Source organism: Anolis carolinensis, chromosome 3, assembly GCF_035594765.1.
Source record: "Anolis carolinensis isolate JA03-04 chromosome 3, rAnoCar3.1.pri, whole genome shotgun sequence".
In the NCBI taxonomy this organism is placed as follows: domain Eukaryota; kingdom Metazoa; phylum Chordata; class Lepidosauria; order Squamata; family Dactyloidae; genus Anolis; species Anolis carolinensis.
In genome coordinates this window covers 19059026-19084588 of record NC_085843.1, presented here as the reverse complement: position 1 = coordinate 19084588, position 25563 = coordinate 19059026, and the positions used below count along the sequence as shown (strand labels likewise).

Sequence of the window (25563 nt, the reverse complement as noted above, 5' to 3'; positions counted from 1 at the left end):
TTCTGGACCACCTTGTGGGAATGGGACTCAGAGGAACTGTGGTACAGTGGTTCCAATCCTTCCTAGAGGGTCATGTCAAGACGGTGGTGCTGGGGGACTCCTGCTCGACCCCTTGGTCTTTGTCCTGTGGGATCCCACAGGGTTCAATTTTGTCCACCATGTTGTTTAACATCATGCGGAGTTCTGGAGTTCAGTGCCATCTGTATGCAGATGACACCCAACTCTACTACTAATTTCCACCTGATTCCAAGGACTCTGTCCTGACCCTGAACAGGTGCCTGTCAGCTGTGATGGACTGGATGAGGATGAACAAACTGAAATTGAATCCAGACAAGACAGAAGTACTACTGGTCAGTCAACCTGTCAACCTACAACCTGTGCTGGATGGGGTAACACTCCCTCTGAAGGTATAGATTCATGGTTTGGGGGTCCTCCTGGACTCAGCACTGATCCTGGAGGCCTAGGTGTTGGCGGTGGCCAGGAGGGCCTTTGCACAGTTAAAACTTGTGCCCAATGCCCATACCTTGAAAATCTAGCCATGGTGGTACACATTTTAGTCACATTCAGATTAGATTACTGCAATGCGCTCTATGTGGGACTGCCCCAGAAGAGCATTCGGAAACTACAACTGGTCCAAAGGTCAGCTGCTGGACTGCTTACGGGAGCTGGATATAGAGGAAGAACAACTCTGCTCCTGAAGCAGCTACACTGGCTTCCAATTTATTTCAAATGCAATTCAAGGTGCTGGCTTTAGCCTATAAAGCCCTAAACTGTTTGTGCACAGCCTACTTGGGGGACCGTATCTCCTCCAACCAAACACGAGTCCTGAGATAATCAGGAGAGGCCCTTATGTTTGTGCTATTGATGTTTGTCTTCTTCTCATGACATGGTTGTACTACCATGCTTCCTGCATTTTCTTGCTGATCGCTCTTATTCCTACTCTTTGACAGATGTCATCATTTGGCACATGGTCAAGAAGTGTCAAACCAAGTGCCCATCTCAGCATTTTCATGTCCATTGTGTTAAGGGCTTGTTCATGTTTCTTTGTTGCTGGCCAGCACTCTGCCCCATAGCGAGAGGGTTACTGAACAGACAACTGTAGTGTAGATCTTAACCTTGAATTGTTCCGGCATTTCTGAGTCACACAGAAGGCCAGTAATTTGCCGCCATTTCAACCAGGCTGCATTTATTTGTGACCGTACGTCTAGCATTGTGTCACCATCTATGGAGACCAGTGACATTAGGTATTTAAATTGGGTGGCCTTCTTTGGTGCTTGTCCATTAATTTGATTTGTTTTTCCAGTTTGAAGGCCACATTCCAGATACTCTGTTTTGGGTATGTTGCACTGAAGTCCATTTTCACTGTAAACATTGTATATGCTACAAACCGATGAATTGTTGGGAAGGAATTTTGGATAATAGGATGCCACTTAGTGTTAACTGTTATTAAGAATTCCATCAAGCTGGGTTTTGCTGGAGTCCTCAATGATCTCAACAGTGTTGTTGTAAAATATAATCACCTCCTTCAGCTTTATCATTAAACCTATCATTAAACCACTGTGAAAATGTCTGCATCTAGCAATAACAAAGAAATGCTACAATCTAAATGATCTCTTGCTGAAGATGGGCAGGTACAGTTGTGGAGGACCTAGGGAGATGACTTCTCTTGGTATCTCTAGGTATCTTTAGCTACTTCAGTGCAATTCCAGCTTCCCGTTAACCATAGAAATGTGCTGGAGAAGTTAAATATTCCTATAGAAGTGTTATCTCAGGTTTAAAAAGAGCACCTTTAAAGGGTTGACCCATAACCTCTGAGGATGCCTGCCATAGATGTGGGTGAAACGTCAGGAGAGAATGCTTCTGGAACATGGCCATACAGGCCGGAAAACTCACAAGAACTCAATGATTCCGGCCATGAAAGCCTTCGACAACAGCATTTTTAAAATTGAAGTTTCTTCACTTTTGTGATAGTTTTGTGTCCCTAACCCCAGCAAATATGGAAGGCTGCCTTTCATTGATTATTATCCACATTTGCAATCAATTTTTGGGTTGGAATCGGGGTTGTATTGTCTATATCACTGTGGCTGATAAAACAATGCTGTTTGGCAGATATTCAGTGCAATTAGAGGGAAAATAACATTTCCAGTAAAACACAACAACAACAACGAAAGGTACAAATCAAGGCAGTGTTAATCAATATAGCTGGGAATTATTGATCAGTGGAACAAAGAGTAATGTTTGCAGTGCCTTCAGAATCAATAGTGCAGTGTGACACATGCAAACACACAAAATCATACACATCTCACTGTCACTTTCCCCTTCTTTTCTAAATGGTGTTATTGAAAGCACTGCTTGCTTCTTCCCTGCCTCATTTACTTGCCTGGAATAACAACTCAAGGTGTTGTGCAGGATCTTGCCAACTACACTTCATTTTGAACTTCACTCTGCAAAGCATGCAGTTCGTGGTGTTTGGGATTGCCACATAAAGGTAAGCACATCTTGGTTGGGCATGATGATTTTGGGGGTGCATTTGCTCCAACAGCTCCTGTAATTAATGATAAGCAATATAAGGAAAACCTACTAATATATGGTCCTGTAGTAAAATCTATGAAATACACAGGGATGAATGGGATTAGTGTAAGAGCATAGGATATTTTTGCGTTATTCCATTCTAAAAAGTTTTGTGCATTATACTTTCCTCTTTTGCTCCTTACTTCTGTCAATTTAAAACAGTGGTTCTCAACCTTTGTTCCTCCAGGTGTTTGGGATTTCAACTCCCAGTTTGGCCGTCTGTTAGGAAAATCTGGGAAATGAAACCCAAAACACCTGGAGGACCAAAGGTTGGAGTCCCTCAATTTAGGACACTCTCAATATTTATTTATTTATTTATTTAAAATCATTATTTTCTCGCAGTCTGAAGGCCCTTCTGCACAGTTATATAACCCAGAATATCAAGGCAGAAAACCCCACAATATCTGCTTTGAACCAGGTTATCTGAGTCCACGTTGCCATATATCTCAGTTCAAAGCATATAATGTGGTATTTTTTTCAGCTGCATGGAAGGGGCATGAATTTCACAAGGTTTTCTTAAGCAAGGAATACTCAGAGATGAGTTCCTTTCTCTGAAATGTAGCCAAAAGCACCTGATATTCCTTGGCAGCCTCCCACCCAAGATCAGACAGAATTTGGGTATTTAGACTCTACTTCTGTATGGTGTCAGGGGCTTTGCAATGAATGGGTGTTATGAGAGGTTTTTTTAATTCTTGGAACTTAAAAAAGTGGTACTTTTTGCATGCCTTTTATCCATTTACCCTAATCTGGGTATTTAGTCTCTACTTACGTATGGTGTCAGGTCAGTTTTTAAGCTTTGTCCTATCATCTAACTTCCTATCAAACAGAAGAAATAATAGATCCATGTTTTGTGATATAGTTATATACATTATTGGGCCAAAATTTAACCTGTGGTGATGATTATATGGCGGCATTAGATGCAGTATGACCCCGTCTCCATAAGACCAGTACCATTGGTTTCATTTATCCACATCCCACAAAATATGTCATCTCTAGACCTTTCCCAGGATCTCCAGTGCACCTCTAATGTATTCTTGGGTGAGAGGTCCTTCTTTTCATTGGGGTTTTTATTATTTTTATGTCTACATTTGTGTGTGTGTGTGTGTGTGTCAGGAGCAACTTAAGAAAGTGCACCGATGTGAGAGAATTGGCAGTCTGCAAGGACGGTGCCCAGGGGACACACAGATGTTTTACCATCCTGTGGGAGGCTTCTCTCATGCCCCCGCATGGGAAGCTGGAGCTGACAGATGGGAGCTTACCCCACTCCCTGGATTCGAACCACCAACCAATCAGCAGTCTTGCTGGCACAAGGGTTTAACCCATTGTACCATTGGGGGCTCTGGTGTCTAAGAGCCTTTCCACACAACCCTATATCCCAGAATACCAAGGCAGAAAATCTCACTTTATTTATTTATTTATTTATTTATTTATTTATTTACAGTATTTATATTCCGGCCTTCTTACCCTGAAGGGGACTCAGGGTGGATCACATTGCACACATATATGGCAAACATTCAATGCCATAACATAGAACAGAGACAGACGCAGGCACCGGGCTGGCCTTGAACTCATGACCTCTTGGTCAGAGTGATTTGTTGCAGCTGGCTGCTAACCAGCCTGCGCCACAGCCCGGCCTGCTTTGAACTGGGTTATCTGAGTCCACACTGCCATATATTACAGTTCAAAGCAGATAATGTCAGATTTTTTTCAGCGGCGTGCAAAGGTCCTAAGTGAAGTCTGAGAAAATACTCTGCATGAATATGGGGGACATAGTGTATCTTATATAAATAGTGAACATAAATAGTGAAAGCAGTGGCATTGAAGTTTATTACCAACCTGGAAAACAACTGAACCAGGACAGTCTTCCTTTACTTTGGGAGGTACTGCATTTCTATTGAAATCACTGCAATCATTTCTAAAGATGCATTTATGTTTGTTGCATATGCTCTTTGAATGGATATTGTCCTCTACTTTTTTGTCTTTGTTGCTGATAATGGACAGTTTATTGAATGTGCTCAAGAGAAGAATGACTACACGCTTGACGTTATCATGAAAAGGGATTTACGCACATATAGCTTGTCTCATTGGTAGACTCCATTGCCTCGGGGCTTCTCATCTTGTGGCTGAGCTCTGTGTGCACATCAGTACATACATATATATATATACCACTTCAGAGAGGATGTGGCCAGTAAGTCTCGCGCCAGTCATCCTCATCTTCCAAATTTTGCAGTATTTATTTATTGTATCAGAAGGAAACTGAGGGTACAGTTGCAATGTATTTAAAAACATAAAGTTTAAAACTTGGCATTATACTAAATTTCCTTTGACCAGAATCTGGCCACTTGGAGTGCCTCTGGTGTTGCTATAAGAAGGTTCTCCATTGTGCATGTGGCAGGGCTCAGACTGCATTGCAATAGGTGGTCTGTGGTTTGATCTTCTCCACACTCACATGTCGTGGACTCCACTTTGTGGCCCCATTTCTTAAGGTTGGCTCTGCATCTCATGGTGCTAGTGCGCAGTCAGTTCAGCACCTTCCAAGTCACCCAGTCTTCTGTGTGCTCAGCAGGGAGTCTCTCATTTGGTATCAGCCATGGCTTGAAGTTCCGGGTTTTAGCCTGCCCCTTTTGGACTCTCGCTTGCCGAGGTGTTCCTGCGAGTATCTCTGTAGGTTTTAGAAAACTATTTCTTGATTTAAGGCGTTGGCGTGCTGGCTGATATCCGAACAGGGGATGGGCCAGAGATATCAATGCCTTGGTCCTTTCATTATTGGCTGCTACTTCCCGATGGATGTCAGGTGGCAATGAAAGAGTATAATTTCTCAAATGGTGTAGGGCGTAATTATCCTGTGATAATGTGGCATGACTCATTAAGAGCCACACCCACTGCTTTAATATGGTGGGGTGTATTCCACACTGGGCATGTGTACTCGGCAGCACACTAGCAAAGCGCAAGGGCAAGCGTCTTCACTGTATCAGGTTGTGGGCAATGATAGCATGATCGTCAGCATAGATGAAATCCTCTGTCCCTTCTGGTAGCGGTTGAGGCAGGCCATTCTTTTGTTTTCACTATGGAATTCATCAAAAAAGTTGCTGTTTTGCAGTAGATTTCCTATGGAGCCGGGCTGTGGCGCAGGCTGGTTAGCAGCCAGCTGCAATAAATCACTCTGACCAAGAGGTCATGAGTTCGAGGCCAGCCCATGTCGGAGTGAGCACCTGACAATTAAAAATAAAATATAGCCCCTGCTCGTTGCTGACCTATGCAACCCGAAAGATAGTTGCATCTATCAAGTAGGAAATTTAGGTACCACTTAAATGTGGGGAGGCTAATTTACAACACCATAAAAATCATCCAGCCATTGGAATGAGGAAGTGCCATCACAGTGGATGATGAAGCAGCTGCTCCCCCTGTGGCCGGAATCAAGCATACCCTCAGGAAGCTGGAGAAGGTTTAAATTGCCTCTGCGTCTGTCTCTGTCTCTGTTCTATGTTATATGGCATTGAATGTTTGCCTTATATGTATACAATGTGATCCGCCCTGAGTCCCCTTTAGGGTGAGAAGGGCGGAATATAAATACTGTAAATAAATAAAAAATAAATAAAGGAAGTGGGTGAGTATGTAGTAGGCATCTAGCAGGGGTGACAATCTATGGACACCTAATGAACGTCTTTCATAGAATGAAAGAATGGATCATGCAGCAGTCAGAGCTTGAAAGCAATTTTTAGGAAGGGCTGGAAACACAATGCTATTTCTGCTGTCCCCCATTTCATCCTCTGCCAGTGCCATCTTAACATATGGTCACATTGGACAGTTGTCCAGCATGTTCGAATCTGTGCGCAGACCAGCATTTTATCATTTTATCATTTGTATTGCTTGCAGTGTTATTGAAGCAGAATATTATAACGGATCTGCAGGAGGCAATTAGTGGCTGGACAACAATTGCTGACAGTGTGGATTTCCATTATTGTAAGCAGCACCTCCGCTGGTTGTATTCCAAGAATTCTATTTATGTGACGAAGGGTTAGAAGAGGTGGAAGAAAGTGAAGAGAGGAAAAAGAAACTGTAGCCTTATTATGTGTTAGTGAAATTTGTAAATAACCATTTGAGCAGAAATGAAACATAATGTTTTGAGTGGAGCTGAGAAGATGAAACGAGCTGCAGAGGAAAAAGAGAAAATGTACACTGATTTTGTTGGAGGTACCAATAAATATAAGTTTATGTTACCGATAATTTACATTTTATTTATGCTGATGGTTATGGCTCGGGGCCCTATAATGCTGTTACGACAGCCCTGCCTTCTGCCACAGCTTTTGTAGGAAATTCAGCAATTCTGGGATGTACCAGTTATTTCTCCCTGCAATACTGGACTTCTCAAACAACAGTTTTTTAAACAAATTTGTTGGCCAAAGATGAGGAGTGAAGTCTGTGTATGTCTGTGACATAAGGAATAATTCAAGGAGCAATCATAAATTACATATATAACGTAAGTTAAAAGAGCATATAAAAATCAATATGTTCTTACTTTGGAACCTGACATTACTGCCTCTTAGTTTGTTTTCAAAACTTCTGGACTCTGACAAATAGTATTTCTGACTGCTGGACTCTGACCTTGGCTTTGCTGTTTCCATTGTCTTAAATCCTGACTGCTGCTGCTACGACTGCTGACATTTCTGATTATGGGCTGTGACCTTGGCTATCCTCATTACTTCTTGACTTGATATTTGACTCTGCTACTTTTCGGACTACTGGCATTTCTGACCTTGGCTTTCAATTCCTCCTGACCTAACTCTGTTGTTTCACCAGCTTGACTTTGGCTACTTGGACTATGGCACTCAGCACTGGCTCACCTGTATCTGTTTGTGGCTTATACTGCTTGTTATTCTGACTTGCCTTTTAAGAACTCCTGAATTTGGGCTTTTCTGATATTGGACTCTTCACTTTGGCTGATTCTCCTATTTGTTGCTGAAACCTATACTCCTATACTATGACATACCAGTTGACAGCCTACTTAGCACTGCTTTTTAGTGTGAATGCTTAAAAAAGCTATAGAGGATGCTGAATCCCTTTTGAAAATAGAATTCAGCACCTACAATTGCTCTTTGAATTTTCAAACTAAATCCAGGGATGATTGCCTGCCCAATTAAGAAATGGTTGCCATTGGTTGGATTCAGATTTAGATGTTTGCAACTAGGCTGGTACAAATGTATTTATGTATATCTCTCTCCATGGCTGTTGCTGCAGTAAAAATAATGTATGTGTATATACACTCTTGTAAAACTCTTCACTGTATATACATTTTGGAACTGTGTACCAGTTCTTGGCGTTGCAAATCAAATGAAGAATTCCTTTGAATATAGAAACTGTTATTTTGGAGACTGAATATCTTTACTACAATTGACATTGGCCCAAGATTCCACGCAACTCCCGGAATAATATGGACTTGGTTGTCTCTTTATGTCTGTTATTTACTCCTTAAATAGCATACTTTGTTAGATTATGACATGGAAATTGTACCTTTGTTTACGATATCCTGAAAGCAATTTTGTTATATGCAATATAGTTTGAAGAGAATTACTCTAATATAGAGTTGTTGAAACCTGATTTGTATTACATTTCTTGGGAGTTTTACAAGAGTGTATATACACATACATTATTGTTCTGTGTTCTTATAGATATTTGTGCATTATCCGCGTGTTGCTGCAGTAAAGCTCAGTTAAGTGAAATGGTGCATGGGGTAAAGTATGAAAAGTGATCTTTCCAAAAATTGGATAGAGACACTTCCATGAGCAAAACTTTCCAACATATGGTTCCCATCCCATTTAGTCAGGACCTCCTACCTTCCTTCTCTTTGTGTGTTTGGCTTTCTTATTTCTTTGAGCTGTGATGTTGCAAAGCATTTAACAAACTAATGGTGGTGATGGACAGAGGCCTGTGCTGAGCAACAGAAAGTCAATGTGACCTCAAGGTGGCCATTGACCAGTGGAACAGTCCCTGAAAAAGAAAATCAATTAATGCAGAGTGACACATGGCCTTGGTGCCTGCTAAATGGGACTTTTTGTTTGGGTATTTCCTTTTTCTTTGGTGATGATTTCACATATGTATTTAATTGCAATCCCACTTCCAGCAGGTTTCTGTGCCTCTCTAAGAGTGGTACAAAGAAAAAGAAGAAATATAAAAAACACATTACTAAGAGAAGATCCATCCTATTCCTTGTTGGAGACCTTAGAGCTTGGGATAGATTTATTGATCTGCAAAATAAATAAGGTAAACTGAGATACTATCTTTAGAATTACATATTGGGAACTTGTGTTATTATATGGAAGTAGAGCATTGTCTAATGTTAATGTTAATGCTCATATGTGGATAACTATTTAGGTTGCCTCCTTCCCGGTGAAAACTGCTTGTAATATAATTTATGTACAGTATTCCCTCACTTATCGCTGGGGTTAGGTTCCAGGACCACCCGCAATAAGTGAAAATCCGCGAAGTAGGGACACTGTATTTATTTTAATATTTATACATTATTTTAGTAGTTACACACTATTTTAAGTCTTTATTAACCAATCGTGTGTTGATAAATCGCCTCCTTCTCCTCCTGTTGCCACTTGGGCTCCTTTTCTCTCCCTTTGGCTTCTCCTTTCTCCCTTCCTTAGGCTGTAAATTGTAATTTTTTATGATTTATAATAGTCTTTTAGAGTTTATTGAAAAACCGCAAAACAGCGAATCTGCAAAATGTGAACCTCAAAGCAGTGAGGGAACACTGTATTGTCAATTTGGTATTAAGCTGATATACTGTATTTATTAATTCAGAAGGCTACGAAGATGGACAAATTGGCTATTGCTGTTTGGATTGCCTGTTTATCTTTGTATTTCAACCTGAAATGCTTTAACATACTGCATTTCTCACTGAATGCGCTAAAGTGTCTTTGATGTTTATAGAAAACACCTAACATATCGAACATTATTAGTGACTTCGATATATCAAAAATATGCAGCACTATCAACTTCATGGATCATGAAGGAAAGGGTGATAAGGCTATCAATGGTTAGTACTCTGAATTAAAGGCATAACAGTGGACCTTAAGTATCCATGGAGTTTGGATCCAGGACACCCTGTGCATACATGAGCACTCACAGAAATCCCATCATATATAATGGGGCATCTCTTATATAAAATGGTGAACTCAAACAGATTCAATCTCATCAAGAAATCATTCATTCTCTCTCAGCTCTGGCCTAATTGTGAGACAAAGTTATTCCAAGACAAGTTTTTATGAGATGTTGGGTAGAGAAAAAATGCATGGTAGGTTGCCATTCATATCTGGCAGGAAGGTTTTTCCATTGCTAGCCATGTCGGAGCATGTGTGCTCATGTTTTTAAGTTGTTTCAACAGCATATAGCAGTAGTCATGCATACTGCATGAAATGCAACTGCTTTGTCTAAGTTGACACCCTCCAAGTATGATAGACTCTGACTCCCATCATCCCTTGTTGTCTATGGATGATGGGAGTTGCAGCCAACCTCCCATTGAAGGCACCATGTTGGAAATAATGAAGTTCAATAATGGTTCACTGTAGCTCGGCCCCATTCAACTTCAATGCCCATTTGGTCTTCTGCTTGTCTTAGCCTTTTTCTTCTAAAATTTTGGAACCAACTGCACCATTACAGAATGTGTGTGTTTTCCTCCCTGACATGGGAGTTTACACTACATGTGGGAGAAATGTCATTAATTTCCATCTATTCTCTTGGTTCTCACTGATGGCATATTAATTTTGCCATTTTATGTAAAGGACACAATTTTACTGTGCCATTAAATACAATGGGACTTAAGCATCCATGGACTTTGGTAGACATGGGATGTCCTGGAACCAAACATCAGCAGAAACCAAGGGCCCACTGTTGTGTTAAAAAACGGCTACAACCAGCAACAAATCAAAGCTGAAATGCCAATAGATGATCAGCTGAAACAAGTATGACGGGGCATTACAAGGGATAAGATTGCCAAACTGAATACCCCAACATTTACTGAATCTATTGAGCAGTTTAGAGGAGACCCAAGTTGGAAGCCACCATTATATTTTGGGAACAGTGAATTTTGCAGTTTAACCCTTTGGCTTCATAATTTGTTTGTGATCTAAGCTCAGAAATCAGCTCAGATTTTTGTAACAAAGTCCAGTGTTTGTTTTTATGCCATATTTTTTCCTCAGGATTGTCTTCCTTTGTGTATTTTTTCTGTTCCAGGGAAAGAAAAAGAAAGCTACATGATGTGTACTGGAAAGTGCTCCAAATGTACTTGCACCAAATGCATTGGGATAGCTTTGCTTCCACTTGCTGTCTGTGCAATTATCTCCAACCTTCTCCTCTACTTCCCCAATGGAGAAGTATTAGACGCCAGCAGGATCACCGATCTGGTCTGGTTTTTCCATGGGATTCTGGGAGCTGGGATACTGGTAAGAAAAAGTATTCATCATTTTAATAAATCTGGTATTTCAGAATATTAGAGAATATGGGAAGATCTAAAGAACAAACTGGTACCATCAGTGCCATTTGTTATTCTACAATAGTTTTTTACAATAGAACTACATTTTCAAGGATTCTTTGGGAAAGGGTTCATGGAAGTAATATGCAATAGAGATAGACACATGTGTCCAGGCTTATTCATCTTGTTGTTTGCTATTGCATCTTTGTCTAAATTGTTATTTAGATGACTTAATTTTGTTTTGGGGAAACCTATATTCTGCTGGCCCTTCACATTGACTTGTGATTATTCACAGATTTGATTAAAATCTTCTCTCCAGGAATCTCTAGGTTCTCCAGAGCCATTATGTGGTCAACATCTGGTGAAAGTTGACTATTGAGTTGTGCTGGAGGACCAAGAGATTCTCTCACGTAAAAATAATAACAGATTTTATTCTTGATCTTTCATTTTTGTGGGAGCCTATGTACAAAAAAAGGAGCCCTCAGTGGCATAGTGGGTTAAACTGCTGAACTTGCTGACCGAAAGGTCAGCTGTTCGAATCCGGGGAGTGGGGTGAGCTCCCACTGTTAGCCCCAGCTTCTGGTAACCTAACAGTTTGAAAACATGCAAGTGTGAGTAGATCAATAGGTACCACTCCAGTGGGAAGGTAACGGCACTCCATGTAGTCATGCTGGCCACATGACCTAGGAGGTGTCTATGGACAACGCTGGCTCTTCAGCTTAGAAATGGAGATGAGCACCAACCCCCAGAGTCGGACATAACTACACTTAATGTCAAGGGAAAACATTTACCTATGCCAATAGGTCCATCAAATGTCAAGGATTGAGTGCACCGATAGTGAAAACAAATTGGTAACCAGATACCTTTTAATGAGTTCGCGGTCAGGCCCTCAATTCGTTCAACTCATTTCTGTGAAACCGGAGCCAATGCGTGGAGTATATGGGTCAAGTCTCTGACAGATCTCCCCTCCTATGTGGGGTACCTCAAGGTGCCATTCTCTCCCCTCTTCTCTTCAACATCTACATTAGACCCCTTGCTAGTTTGGCTCGAGTTTCGGCCTAGACTGCTATCAATATGCGGATGACACCCAACTCCTTCTGCGCTTGGAGCCTGGAGCAACGTCAATACCAGACAATTTCACCTTATGTCTGGAGGCTCTGTCGAACTGGCTACGTGCTAGTAGATTGAAGGTGAACCCGGCGAAGACTGAGATTCTCTGGCATGGCCGCTCAACTGGTCTGACCCACTTGCTACCAACCTTCGATGGTGCTGCCCTATCTCCTTCGCCTACCGTTAAGAGCCTGGGTGTCGTTTTAGATTCGCAGCTGACAATGGAAGCTCAGGTCGCTGCTGCCAGCAAACAGGCCTTTTTCCACCTACAAGTGAGGCAATTGGCACCCTATCTATCTGATGAGGCTCTGGCAACAGTCATCCATGCCACGGTCACGTCTAGGCTGGGCTATTGCAACGCCCTGTATGTTGGCCTTCCGATGTCCACGACCCGAAAGCTCGGTATTGTTCAGAATGCGGCAGCCAGGCTACTCACAAGAACACCCATGAAATGCCACATAACACCAGTGCTGCAGCATCTGCATTGACTTCCAACTAATTACTGTGGTCTATATAAAATGCTAGTCCTGACTTTTAAAACTCTTTACGGCCAGGGCCCATTGTATCTTAGGGACCGTCTCTCCTTCTCCCATCATCGGAGGTCACAACGACCATCCCAACGAGACTTACTTTACGTACCGGGTCCTAGAGAAGTGCACTTGGAGAGGACCAGGTGCAGAGCTTTTTCTGTTTCTTCCCCTGCCTTATGGAATGCCTTGCCGCCCTATATGAGAGCCATGCGTGAGTTAGGGCCTTTTCCCCTAGCACTCAAGACATGGCTCTTTACTAGAGCTTTTAATCTATTTTAATTTTTATCAATATTTGTATGTATGTATTTTTATCCTTTACAATTTATCTTGTAAATCACCTAGAGCATCGTGGATGGAGGGCAATTAATAAGTAATTAAATGATGATGATGATGATGATGATGATAGCAACATTGTTGGTGCTATTAGGGCAAAACAGGGGAGCATACCTAGGAGGACTTGTTCATTTACTTGTTAAAGTAAATGAAGTAATGTACTTTTAAAACCTAAGGCAATAGGAAGCTATAGTAGGGGCAAAATGAAGGAATTGCACTCACTATAAGAATATTTCCCACCTAAAATGATTTTTCCATCAGTTTCCAAAACTCTAGCATTGCAGAGAACAAGACTTTGAAAACCATTCACACTTAGGACTTTATATTTGCTGTGTTCTCATTCTCTTGGTCACTTTGCTTACTCCTTTTTTTGGGGGGGGATATCATAGAATCATAGAATCATAGAATAGTAGAGTTGGAAAAGACCTCATGGGCCATCCAGTCCAACCCCCTGCCAAGAAGCAGGAAATCGCATTCAAAGCACCCCCGACAGATGGCCATCCAGCCTCTGCTTAAAAGCCTCCAAAGAAGGAGCCTCCACCACAGCCCCGGGGAGAGAGTTCCACTGTCGAACAGCCCTCACAGTGAGGAAGTTCTTCCTGATGTTCAGGTGGAATCTCCTTTCCTGTAGTTTGAAGCCATTGTTCCGTGTCCTAGTCTACAGGGCAGCAGAAAACAAGCTTGCTCCCTCCTCCCTATGACTTCCCTTCACGTATTTGTACATGGCTATCATGTCTCCTCTCAGCCTTCTCTTCTGCAGGCTAAACATGCCCAGCTCTTTAAGCCGCTCCTCATAGGGCTTGTTCTCCAGACCCTTAATCATTTTAGTTGCCCTCCTCTGGACGCTTTCCAGCTTGTCAACATCTCCCTTCAACTGCGGTGCCCAGAATTGGACGCAGTATTCCAGGTGTGGTCTGACCAAGGCAGAATAGAGGGGGAGCATAACTTCCCTGGATCTAGACGCTATTCCCCTATTGATGCAGGCCAGAATCCCGTTGGCTTTTTTAGCTGCTGCATCACATTGTTGGCTCATGTTTAACTTGTTGTCCACAAGGACTCCAAGGTCTTTTTATCACACACTGCTGTCAAGCCAGGCGTCCCCCATTCTGTATCTTTGATTTCCATTTTTTCTGCCGAAGTGAAGTATCTTGCATTTGTCCCTGTTGAACTTCATTTTGTTAGTTTCGGCCCATCTCTCTAGTCTGTCAAGATCGTTTTGAATTCTGCTCCTGTCTTCTGGAGTGTTAGCTATCCCTCCCAGTTTTGTGTCGTCTGCAAACTTGATGATCGTGCCTTCTAACCCTTCGTCTAAGTCGTTAATAAAGATGTTGAACAGAACCGGGCCCAGGACGGAGCCCTGCGGCACTCCACTTGTCACTTCTTTCCATGATGAAGACGACGCATTGGTGAGCACCCTTTGGGTTCGTTCGCTTAGCCAAATTCTATCAAAACTCTATTTCTAAATGCAACTGAAATTGTATATTCTTGCAGTGCTAGAAATTAGAGGATTAAAGGACCTTTTCGTTGGAGTGGCAAAATTCTTATTTGGTTGTATACATGCCTAATTTTGCTATATTCCATTATAGTTACCATCTCTGGGCAGTGGACCTTCCTACACCAGGGCGATAAAAATCAACAAAAACCCTGCACCGCTCCACAAACTTTCTGTACAAAACAAATACTCAAATATAAAAATGTGGATTGTAATCCCATGCAGATGATGACTTCTTGTGAACAGTTTAACTAGATATAGCCTTAGGTCATGTTGAATGGTGTTACACAGGCACGGAAAGAACAGCAAGGGAGTGAAAGAGCCATCGATTTTACAAGCAGTGACAACAGCACTTTGAGAAGAATTATTGAACCTCAATGCGAGACTGCAATTAAGCGGTGCTCTTTTCTGCGTAATTGCATGCGCAAAAGCAGTGGTGCTTTCTGTGGGTTTCGTCCTGTGACTACTGCAGCACCATCTGCTTATTATTATTATTATTATTATAGTTTTTTTATTACCACCCACTATTATTTCAGGAGGGGCCCTTGGTGGTACGGTGCATTAAAGTGCTGAGCTGCTGAACTTGCAGACCAAAAGGTCCCAGGTTCAAATCCTGGGAGCGGAATGAGTGCCCGCTGTTAGCCCCAGCTCCTGCCAACCTAGCAGTTCGAAAACATGCAAATGTGAGTAGATCAATAGGTACCGCTCCGGTGGGAAGGTAACGGCGCTCCATGCAGTCATGCCGGCCACGTGATCTTGGAGGTGTCTATGGACAACGCGGCTCTTCGGCTTAGAAATGGAGCTGAGCACCAACCCCCAGAGTCGGTCACAACTGGACTTAACATCAAGGGAAACCTTTACCTTTACCTATTATTTCAGGAACCAAGACCCAAAGTGGCTCACCAAAAACCACAATTCTATACAATTGAAAACACATAAAAATTAAATATCAAAATAGAATTAAACTAGGAAAATTATTAAAACAACTACCAAACTAATAGTTGCACATTCATGCTGTTGCTCTTTCAAATAACACTAAACTTATCAATGTATGACATATTTGTCAATCCAGCTGGCTTCCATACATGAGAAGGAATACCATTTTGTCCTTCTTTGAGAATAATGTTTTCTGTGTTTCCTTTTTCAGGTTTTCTTGCCTGCATTTATGATGCTAGGGATAGGTGAAGCTGGATGTTGCGCAAACAAATGTTGGGTAAGCAACAAAGGCAGTCTTATGGGGAGGGAGAGAATTTTCAGTGGGAAATGTGGACATAATAAGATGTAAAATTAGAAAGCCTAGGATTAATATTTTTAGGAATACCTTTTCAGGTATTCCCAGTTGGTATGATACATTATGTGAGTTGTAGTCTCCAAAAGCCATTTTCCTAAGCTCTAACCGTGATGCCCAAGGGGCATCATCCCATGAAAAAGAACACTCTCAAAGTTTCCAGAGATAGAGCTATGTGTTTTTGGGTGTGATAGTTCTAAAACTTATTTATTGCCTTCTCCAAACTTGTTGTCCACTTACCAGAGCTGACACGGACAGCAGAATTGTTTTGATTATGCAAAATGTACCTGAGTCTTCACAGGACTCATCAGAGTGTACCTAATGATTGAACACTGAGCAAAATTAGGATGGTTGTTTCTTCTATATATATTGCGGACTGCTAAAAAAACAACAAATAAATAGGTCCTAGAGCAAATAAAGGCTGAACTCTTTTTAGAAACCAACATGATCCTAAGGGATTATCTGTAGACCTCAGGTTATCCCTGAAATCTCAAGGTCCGAGATTGCCTTGACCTGGCAGCCCTAGAGGTAATCCTAGAAATATTTAGGACTTAAATTTCCACCCCACACTTTACCCATTAGATAATGTGATGGAAGGGGGAAAAAAGACTATTCTTTGGTTAATTCAGATAACATTTCACAGATGGGACACATGGTCAAACAATTTCAAAGTGTGGTCAAAATAACAAGCACTATTAATAAAGAAAAATACAAAAGCTAGGAGAGACTGCAGCAGTTTGCTTTTGCCTGATCTTGCTGGAAAGAGGACATCTCTGTCTCCTCCCTAGCTTTCCCCTCTATTGAGTTAATAGACAGCAATCTACTGTGCTTTTGTAAGTTACTATGTATCATATTCATCCAGAGAGCTCAAAGGTACCACTTTATCCCACTTTGTCCTCACAACCATCCTAGAGGGAGTGAATGGTCAAGGGGATCCAGTGGGTTTCATGGCTTAGTGCAAGCTAGACTCTTGATCCAAGTCAGATCACATTGTCATCCATGACACTATGCCACTTCTGTCTGACTCTGAACCTAAAATGTGTTTCTTTCAGATGGTGCTGTCTGTTGTCTTTGCAGCCCTGGGAGCTGCAGGTGGGGTCTACTGTGTGATCATTTCATCTTTGGGCTTAATCAGTGGTCCTTTGTGTGATGTCGGCGATGAGGTGTATCTCTATCCTTTCCGGAACAACACTTTGGCGTAAGTACAATGGAAACCACTCCCTGCACTTCTGAAGTTGGTACAAAAAAGTGCACACACATCTTTCCCCATTTCTCCTCCCCAGTTCTTTGGTTTGTACTTTCCCTGTTTGATATAGAGAGTAGGACTCTATAGATTGTCAAAGAGTGGGATGGATGGAAATAATCTGGATGGTATAGGCAGGTGAAGCCATATCTACCTTACTTCCTGAAGGAGTCAAAAAGGTTAATGTATTCCCTATAATTTATTTATTTATTTATTTATTTATTTATTTATTTATTTATTATTTCCAACATTTGTATCCTGCCCTTCTCACCCTTAGGGACTCAGGGCAGCGTACACAATTGGCAACAATTCGATGCCGACACATAATTGAAACATAACAGTAAATACAGTAGAGTCTCACTTATCCAACATAAACGGGCCGGAAGAATGTTGGATAAGCGAAAATGTTGGATAATAAGGAGGGATAAAGGAAAAGCCTATTAAACATCAAATTACATTATGGTTTTACAAATTAAGCACAAAAACATCGTGTTTTACAACAAATCGACAGAAAAAGTAGTTTAATACATGGTAATGTTATGTAGTAATGACTGTATTTACGAATTTAGCACCAAAATATCACAATGTATTGAAAATATTGACCACAAAAAGATTGCTTACTAACAAATTGACTACAAATAAAGATAGAATTGCATAAAATGATCTTACAGTAACAACTTTGTCAGAAATTAAATGCGTAAAAAGTTCTATCCTTGCTGCCTAGAGAAATAGCTGTGGATCCGGGCGGGAGGCAGATTGCATTGGATAATCCAGAACGTTGGATAAGTGAATGTTGGATGAGACTCTACTGTAAAATCCATTACAAAAAATTAATACAGTATAAAAATATATAACATACAGTTAAAATCCGTTCATCCAATATTCTCGTGTTTTAGCCATAAATCAGTCCAGGTCGTCTTTATCATTTATTCATCAAAAGACTGGACACATAGCCATGTTGTAGGGCTTTTCTAAAGCTCAAAAGGGTTGGGGCTTGTCGTATATCTCTAGGGAGGGTGTTCATAGAATCATAGATTCTATGATTCCACAGCCGAGGAGCCACGACCGAAAAGGTTCTGTCCCTATAACATGGCCAAAGCTATGGTCTACTGGTATGAACAAAAATGACCAGTAACATCCCTATAAGCCTCTAAGGACCTCATCTCGTTTCCAAAAATCCCGGTTGTAGGAAACTTCTTCGAAGCAGCCAGTGTGGAGCCCACCGGATCTCATCCCACAACATGCATCTATTTTTGGCAGGGCTCCGTGTTGGCTGCATCGGGGAAGCATGGTAGGAGGAGGAAACCTAAACACAGGAGACTGCTCGTGTTCAAGTTAAGAATAATGAGAACAACATGGGCAAGCAAGTGTGTGGACAATGTGGGGCACCAGGTGACAGATTTGCTTCACTATGCTACAATTTGCCCCGCTGCCCTATGCTGTCCCTAGCATCGAGGGCTTCAATGTGATGAGGTCCTACGAGACATGGTTTTCAAGGAGGCAAAGTTGATTTAGCCCCTTGGGCAACTGGAAACTATTTGTGGTGTGTTGTTGTTGTGGCCTTCACATGGTATTTGACTTACAGCATCCCTATCAGAGAGTTTTCTGGGACTGAGAGTGTATTACTCACCCAGTGGGTTTCCAAGGCTGAGCAGGGAAATCGAAGCCTGGTCTCAAGAGTGATAATCCAACGCATAAGCCATTGCAACACACTTGCCAAACATCAAATTTGAAACAGAACTGGGGGTTCTTTTTCGTGTCAGGAGTGACTTGAGAAACTGCAAGTCACTTCTGATGTGAGAGAATTGGCTGTCTGCAAGGATATTGCCCAGGGGACACCCGGATGTTTTGATGTTTTTATCATCCTTGTGGGAAGCGTCTCTCATGTCCCCGCATGGAGCTGGAGCTGATAGAGGGAGCTCATCCATGCTCTCACCTGGTTGGATTCGAACCTGGAAACCTTCAGGTCAGAAACCCAACCTTCAAGTCACAAGGCTTTAACCCACTGTGCCATCAGGGGCTCCATAACAGAAATGTGCACTTTTGCAATTCCACAGTTATTGAAATTTATTTATTATTATTTATTTATTTACAGTATTTATATTCTGCCCTTCTCACCCAGAAGGGGACTCAGGGCGGATCACATTACACATGTAAGGCAAACATTCAATGCCTTAACATAGAAGAAAGACAAGACAAACATGGGGCTCCGAGCTGGCCTCGAACTCATGACCTCTTGGTCAGAGTGATTTGTTGCAGCTGGTTGCTCAACAGCCTGCGCCACAGCCCGGCCCTGTCATCTCTTCCTCCTCCTCTTCTTCACTCCTCCTACCCCTCTTCTGCCTTCTTCATCAGTTTATCTGACCTTTGCCGTTATCTTTCTCTCAGTCCTTGGTATCCCGTACCAATTGTTATCTCTTTTTTGTGCCCTTGGATGGCTTCCATTAAAGAAAACCACGAGCGAGGTACAATATCCAAGGGCATATAAAAACATGAACACTCTATATTCTTCTTCAACAACATGCACTTTTAAATTCCTGCGGGTAATACGTCAGTGTAGAATCAGGGCTTCAGTTGTTCTACTAAAGAGAGTTTATTCCACGAATCACATTTTTAGTGGATCATTCAGTTGAGTAATAGTTTACATTTCCTATAGCTAGTAGCTACGTATAAAAGAAATTCGTCTTCCAACTAAGATGGTGCTACTAATTGTTTTCACACGAGTATCTGTCTTAATAATATGGACATCTATACTAACACATACATACTTTTCACAAAAAAATCTACCGAGTTAAGGGAAATAAATTCTTAGTTTATTTATTTATTTATTTACAGTATTTATATTCCGCCCTTCTCACCCTGAAGGGGACTCAGGGCAGATTACAATGAACACATATATGGCAAACATTCAATGCCAACAGACAAACAACATATATAGACAGACACAGGGGCATTTAACATTTTTTTTCCAGCTTCACGATTCCGGCCACAGGGGGAGCTGTTGCTTCACTGTCCACTAGTGGCTGTACTTCCTCATTCCTTTCCTCGTGTTTTGCTGGCAGTTTTTATGATGTTGTAAATTAGTTATATTAGCCTCCCGCATAAAGCGTACCTAAATTTCCCTACTTGACAGATGCAACTGTCTTTCGGGGCTGCATAGGTCAACAGCAAGCCGGGCTATTTAATGGTCGGGGGCTTAACCCGACCCGGGCTTCGAACTCATGACCTCTCGGTCAGTAGTGATTTATTGCAGCTGGTTACTAGCCAGCTGCGCCACAGCCCAGCCCTTTAATTGATCAAAATGTTGCCTGCGTGTACAAATAAGTGGCTTTTAAAAGTTTCAAATTAAACAGGTTTTTGCTATACTTTTCTTTAATGAGTTGCAAGCTGCCTTTGATCCAATGCCAACAGACAAAGTGGATATAAACTGAATAAATAAAATATTTTTTAAAAGCACGGCAGCCATATATACAATATTAACATGCAAAATTAACTTTTATTTTCTCCCATGCAGAGACAATTATCTGCTTAACCAGACATCTTGGAGCATTTGCAAAAAACCAGAAAATGTCATCCTCTGGAACATTGTCTTGTTCTCGCTCCTGCTGCTCATTGGCATCGCCGAAGCAATCCTCTGCCTCATTCAAGTCTTCAATGGGCTCATGGGATTCCTATGTGGCTCATGCTTGAGGAAAAGAAAGGTGAGTGCATGGATTGGGCACACACAGGACAATGTACAATACAAATTCCTTATCCATGGATTGAGAACCACTGGGTTAAACCCTTGTGCCGGCAGGACTTCTGACCGAAAGGTTGGCAGTTCGAATTCGGGAAGTGGGGTGAGCTCCTGTCTGTTAGCTCTAGCTCCCCATGCAGGGGCATGAGAGAAGCCTCCCACAGGATGGGAAAAAATCAAACATCCGGATGTCACCTGGACAACGTCCTTGCAGACAGCCAATTCTTTCACATCAGAAGCAACTTGCAGTTTCTCAAGTCACTCCTGACATGAAAAAAGTTCCTATTGCATGTCAACAACGTTGTGAAATAGGGACTGTAATCCTTGCCAGTTCATCACCTCCATGCGATAAAGTCCTTAGTTACATGGACATAGCTTAGTATATAATGTAAGATATTGGTGTGTGTGTGTGTTTGCATGTGTGTGTGTGTGTTTTTTTAACAAAGCTTGGAATAGTTGTATGAGATTTTTGGTGTCATGTCTTGGTTTTGGGTGGCCTTCCTTCATTAAAAGCAGTGTCATTTTGCCCCAACTCAAGTAGGAAAATGTCTTTGATAAGGCTGAAGAAATATTCTTCAGGAATATAAATTATTTGGTCAAATTCTTATACATCTTGTTAAGGCACTTAAACAATTCACTCTTTCCTCTTTTGCTTGTTTACAGACTGATATTGCAGGAATGTGACCGTCCTTCAAAGAAAGCTGAATGCAAACAACAAATAGGCCAAATCAACAGCCGGGGCAGTATGTGTTGCTGTATATTTATAGGAACAAGAAACACAATGGATGGCCATAACTACAAAAATAGTGCAAAATATTTTTGTATATATAAAGAGAATATCTGTATAGTTAGGAAAAAGACATGTATGTAATTTATTTCAAGGTTTTTTTTGGGGGGGGGGGATTATAGTTTCTTTTTATTTGTCTCTTCTTTGAAATCAAGCAAACTGGGAAATTATTAACCAGGAACCATGTGGAAATGGCTTAGGCTAACCAATAAAATATAAGTTGGGCTGCTGTGAGTTTTTCAGGCTGTTTGCCATGTTTCAGCAGCATTCTCTCCTAACATTTTGCCTGCAGGGGAAAACTTGTGCTATTTTTGGAATCAGCAGGTCAAATATTCCCAGAAACAGGCCTAATATTTGGAGCACCAAAATGTGTGTTGGCCAGTGTTAATGAGCAAAGACACATAATCCAAGGCAGGCTGCAGCAGTTTGCTTTTGCTTGAGCCTTTTGCAAAGAGCAAGAGTCTTTCCGCTCTTCTCTGCTATCCAAATTGAATGCAAACTGATATTGTACTTTGAACTTGGGCTGAATCTACATTCCCGTATAATACAGTTTGGAGCTGCACTATTTGGCAGTGTAGATCCATCTGCAATAGCCTTCACTACATGTTTCCTGGTTGCCAGTTTCCACTCACAGACTCTAAGAGAAACATAACAATTTTGTGCTTTTTTGATTGGTGCTGTTTTATTTACCAGGGATGCCCAGGGCCAGCTCTCTTAGATAAGTTGGTGCCTCTAGTCTTAGCCTAAGGGTCAAACAAAACATTTAGCATGATTATATATATGTCCCCCACCCTCCAACTAGTAGAAAGATGTGTTTGTCACAATATATATTTTTTTCTTCTCTGTATCTTATACTTAGTATGCTTTGTTTATTTAGTCACTGGAATGTAAACATAGTTTTAATTTGTCTGATTGCTACAGCATGTATGACCGAGAAACTCCCACTGTGGGAGTAAAAATACATTAACAGTAGCTTAATATGTGTGCCCTTTGACATCTCAATTGATTGTTATTGAGCTGCTATTGATACCTCTGAAGTTCACTAAGGACAAGATAATGTTGATGTATGTATTCTGTTCTAGAGGTGTGTTTATGTAAATTACCCTCATTGGTCATCTGGGCTACCACCTGTATTTTGGCTAATCTGTAAATATTAAAATGTTGTTTGTTCTTATTATTAAATACATACTTTAAAGTCAAATTTGTTAATCTGTCATATTAAATTGAGAGTATAATAGCAAGAGCAACCCTATCCTGGACACAGACATTATGGAACTACCCAGTTCTGATTTTTTTCATGTCTAAGTATGGAAATTTTAGATAAAACAACTGGACCCAAACCTTTGTCCACTTTTCCATGGAACTATCTACTACAACTTAGCTTTTATCAAAATAAAAAACTATACTCTTAGTTCATTCTAGAAGAACCTAAAACAGGCACTGATTGCTTCTACTTTCTCTACATAGCACCGCTTTTGGTCTTTTTAAAGACCTGGGCAGGAAAATGACACCAGTAGCAGAATCTTTTCGGTCTTTCTCCTCAAAGGGGATCCCCACAGAATGACACTTGACACTCCAAAATCCATAATTTTTGTCCCAAAAGCTGTCATTGACTTATACACAAAGTTGACTTGTACACGAGCACATATCAGTGGTTCCCAACCTGTGGTCCACGGCCTCACCATTACTACACCGTTGCAACGAGAGTGACCGGTCTCACGAAACCCTTTTATAGTGCCGAGGCAATGGGGATGTCAGGAGGAGAGAGGCTGGCTATCCTCGAAAGGCACAATAACAAGCCTCCTGTCTGCTGCTTCTCCTCCTGAGCAGAACAGTTTCATGTGAAACTTGGAAGCAGGGGTACCTTGGTGTCCATTTTTAGGCCTGTTCCTGGGGTTATTTGGGGTGCTGATTCAGAAAATTGTATTGGATAGACCACATTAGCTCTAGATTATTAAATATGGTTTTCTGTGGGTGAGCAGATGACAACTATTGGATGTCATATGTTCTGTGGTCTATCCAATGCAATTTTCTGAATCAGCACCCCACATAACCAAACCGAATCTAAAGTTGACCAAAAATTGATTTGTAACCCTTTTGGTACTAATGTTGGAGAGTGGTCCCTGGTCAAAGTGATCCCTGGTCAAGTGGTCCCTAGTAAAAAAAAAAAAGGTTAGAAACCACTGGCATTTATGGTGAGTTCACTTGCAGGAATGTAACTCTCCATTTAGGATTTTACAGTTATTTGTTGCCTTTCTCTTTAAGTGGAACCCAAGGAGGCTGACTAAAGTATCAATTAAAACCTAACAATAAAATTTCAAACACAATTTAAAAACATCACATTAAAGAAATGGTTTATAAACAGTATAAAATCATTAAATAACACTGGTTGTCATGCTCTCAAGGTGTTCAGATTTCTGGCAATTCTAATATAACCCTATCATGGTGATTTCCTGGCAAAATCTGTACAGAGGAGATGTTTACTGTTGCCTCATTCTGAGACTGAGAAAGTGTGGCTTATTTAAGGTCTCCCAGTGGATTTCCATGGCCAAGTGGAGATTCAAACCTGGGTCTCCAAAGTGATAGCCCAGTCCTCAAACCATTACATCAAGTTGGCCCTTATCATTAAATAACGTGCAAAAGTTTAAAATAGGAAGGCTCTTGTAAGCAATTAAATGTTAAAAGCCTGCTTGAACAAAAGTCTTGGCCCGCACTGAAGGAATTACAAAGCCTAAAAGGCAATACAAGGTTGGGGAGCCATAACACCAGGCTTCTTCTAGATTTGTGGACAGGATTGAACACTTCACACAGGTATGGGAGACATACTAATTTCTAAAAATGACATGTATTAAAGGAGAAGACACACGTATCTTTTTATGCCAGTGCTCCATCACTGTTATTGTTAAACATTGTTATTGATTAAAGACAGTGCAAAATTGTTTGGTCTAAGCTGAGTAGGGCAGAGTTTATGCATTGATAACAAGGCTAGAGTTATTTTCCTCACCGTTTCCACACAGTTTTTGATCCCAGCCATTCCATTATTCATTGTGAATTGGTTCATGGTACAGATTCTTCCAACAAGCCACAAATGTCTGGTGCTTGAATTCTGGATCACTCTTGGAAAGTTGCACAATCTGCAGACAAAAGAGGATGGCACTGAATATAAGTGGCTTGATCGCTTTGGTTTTATTTTATGCCATGACTTTAGCAATCGGAATATGGGCTTCCCAAAGAAGCAAAAAACAAAATACCAAGAAGCCCAGTGAAGTAGCCATGGTGGGAGGAAGAAATATGAATTTTTGGGTTGGACTTTTCACAGCAACTGGTAAGTAAGAAATACTTTTGAAATGTTGTTTGCGTGGAAAAGTTTTCTGTAAAGGAGAAAAATCACATCTTGGGGTGGGGGCTACATGCATTGTAGAACAGTTTGGTTTTCCCATAAGATGTCTCATAGTGTGAAGCTGTTCTTTTCCTCATTTTTTCACTCAGGATGAAAACATCAATGAGCATTCATCACAACCTTGTCTACATGGACTGGGAGATCTGTAGCCAATGGGTTATACTCCCAGGGCCCTTTCACACCAGAAAGTTATAGTGTTATGATTCCAATTTAACTGCTATGGTCCCATCCTATGAAATTCTGAGATTTTTAGTTTAGGAACAATATTTAGAATTCTTACCCAGAGAGCGCTAACACTCACCAAGAACCTATCTATGCTGCCATAGAATGCAGTTTAACTGCATTGAACTGCATTATATGAGCCTGCACTGATCATGTAATACAATGTCAAACATGTGTGTTATTTTGCAAATTTGAACAGTCTTCTCTTCGAAGGGCTTGCAGTTGCTGGCCATTTAATACACTTTAAATGTGACTTCACAATGTGATATTTATAAGGTGCACACAGAAGTGCATTAAGGGCTTAACCTGAGATATCCAAAGTCAGAGAAAACTCTGAAATAGAGCCTGTAATGCTCATTGGTTCACCTAAAGCAC

At 41.1% G+C, this 25563-nt stretch overlaps 1 protein-coding gene across 1 annotated transcript; it reads left to right on the top strand.

Annotated features, from left to right (window-relative positions):
• The first annotated feature begins 10650 nt into the window (after window positions 1–10650).
• Window positions 10651–22767, top strand: LOC100558732 (transmembrane 4 L6 family member 1). The gene is made up of 5 exons (XM_016992684.2): window positions 10651–11018; window positions 15660–15725; window positions 16853–16998; window positions 20558–20744; window positions 21443–22767. Exons 1-5 carry the CDS (start codon window positions 10830–10832, stop codon window positions 21461–21463), a joined length of 609 nt encoding a protein of 202 aa, XP_016848173.2. The 5' UTR covers window positions 10651–10829; the 3' UTR covers window positions 21464–22767.
• The last annotated feature ends 2796 nt before the right edge of the window (window positions 22768–25563 follow it).

Bases quoted from the DNA above. Each gene is read 5' to 3' on its own strand.
- LOC100558732 (XM_016992684.2), top strand. From the start codon at position 10,830: ATGATGTGTACTGGAAAGTGCTCCAAATGTACTTGCACCAAATGCATT. The intron at 15,726-16,852 runs GTAAGCAACAAA...TGTTTCTTTCAG, and splicing joins GTTGCGCAAACAAATGTTGG to ATGGTGCTGTCTGTTGTCTT. The intron at 20,745-21,442 runs GTGAGTGCATGG...GCTTGTTTACAG, and splicing joins CATGCTTGAGGAAAAGAAAG to ACTGATATTGCAGGAATGTG.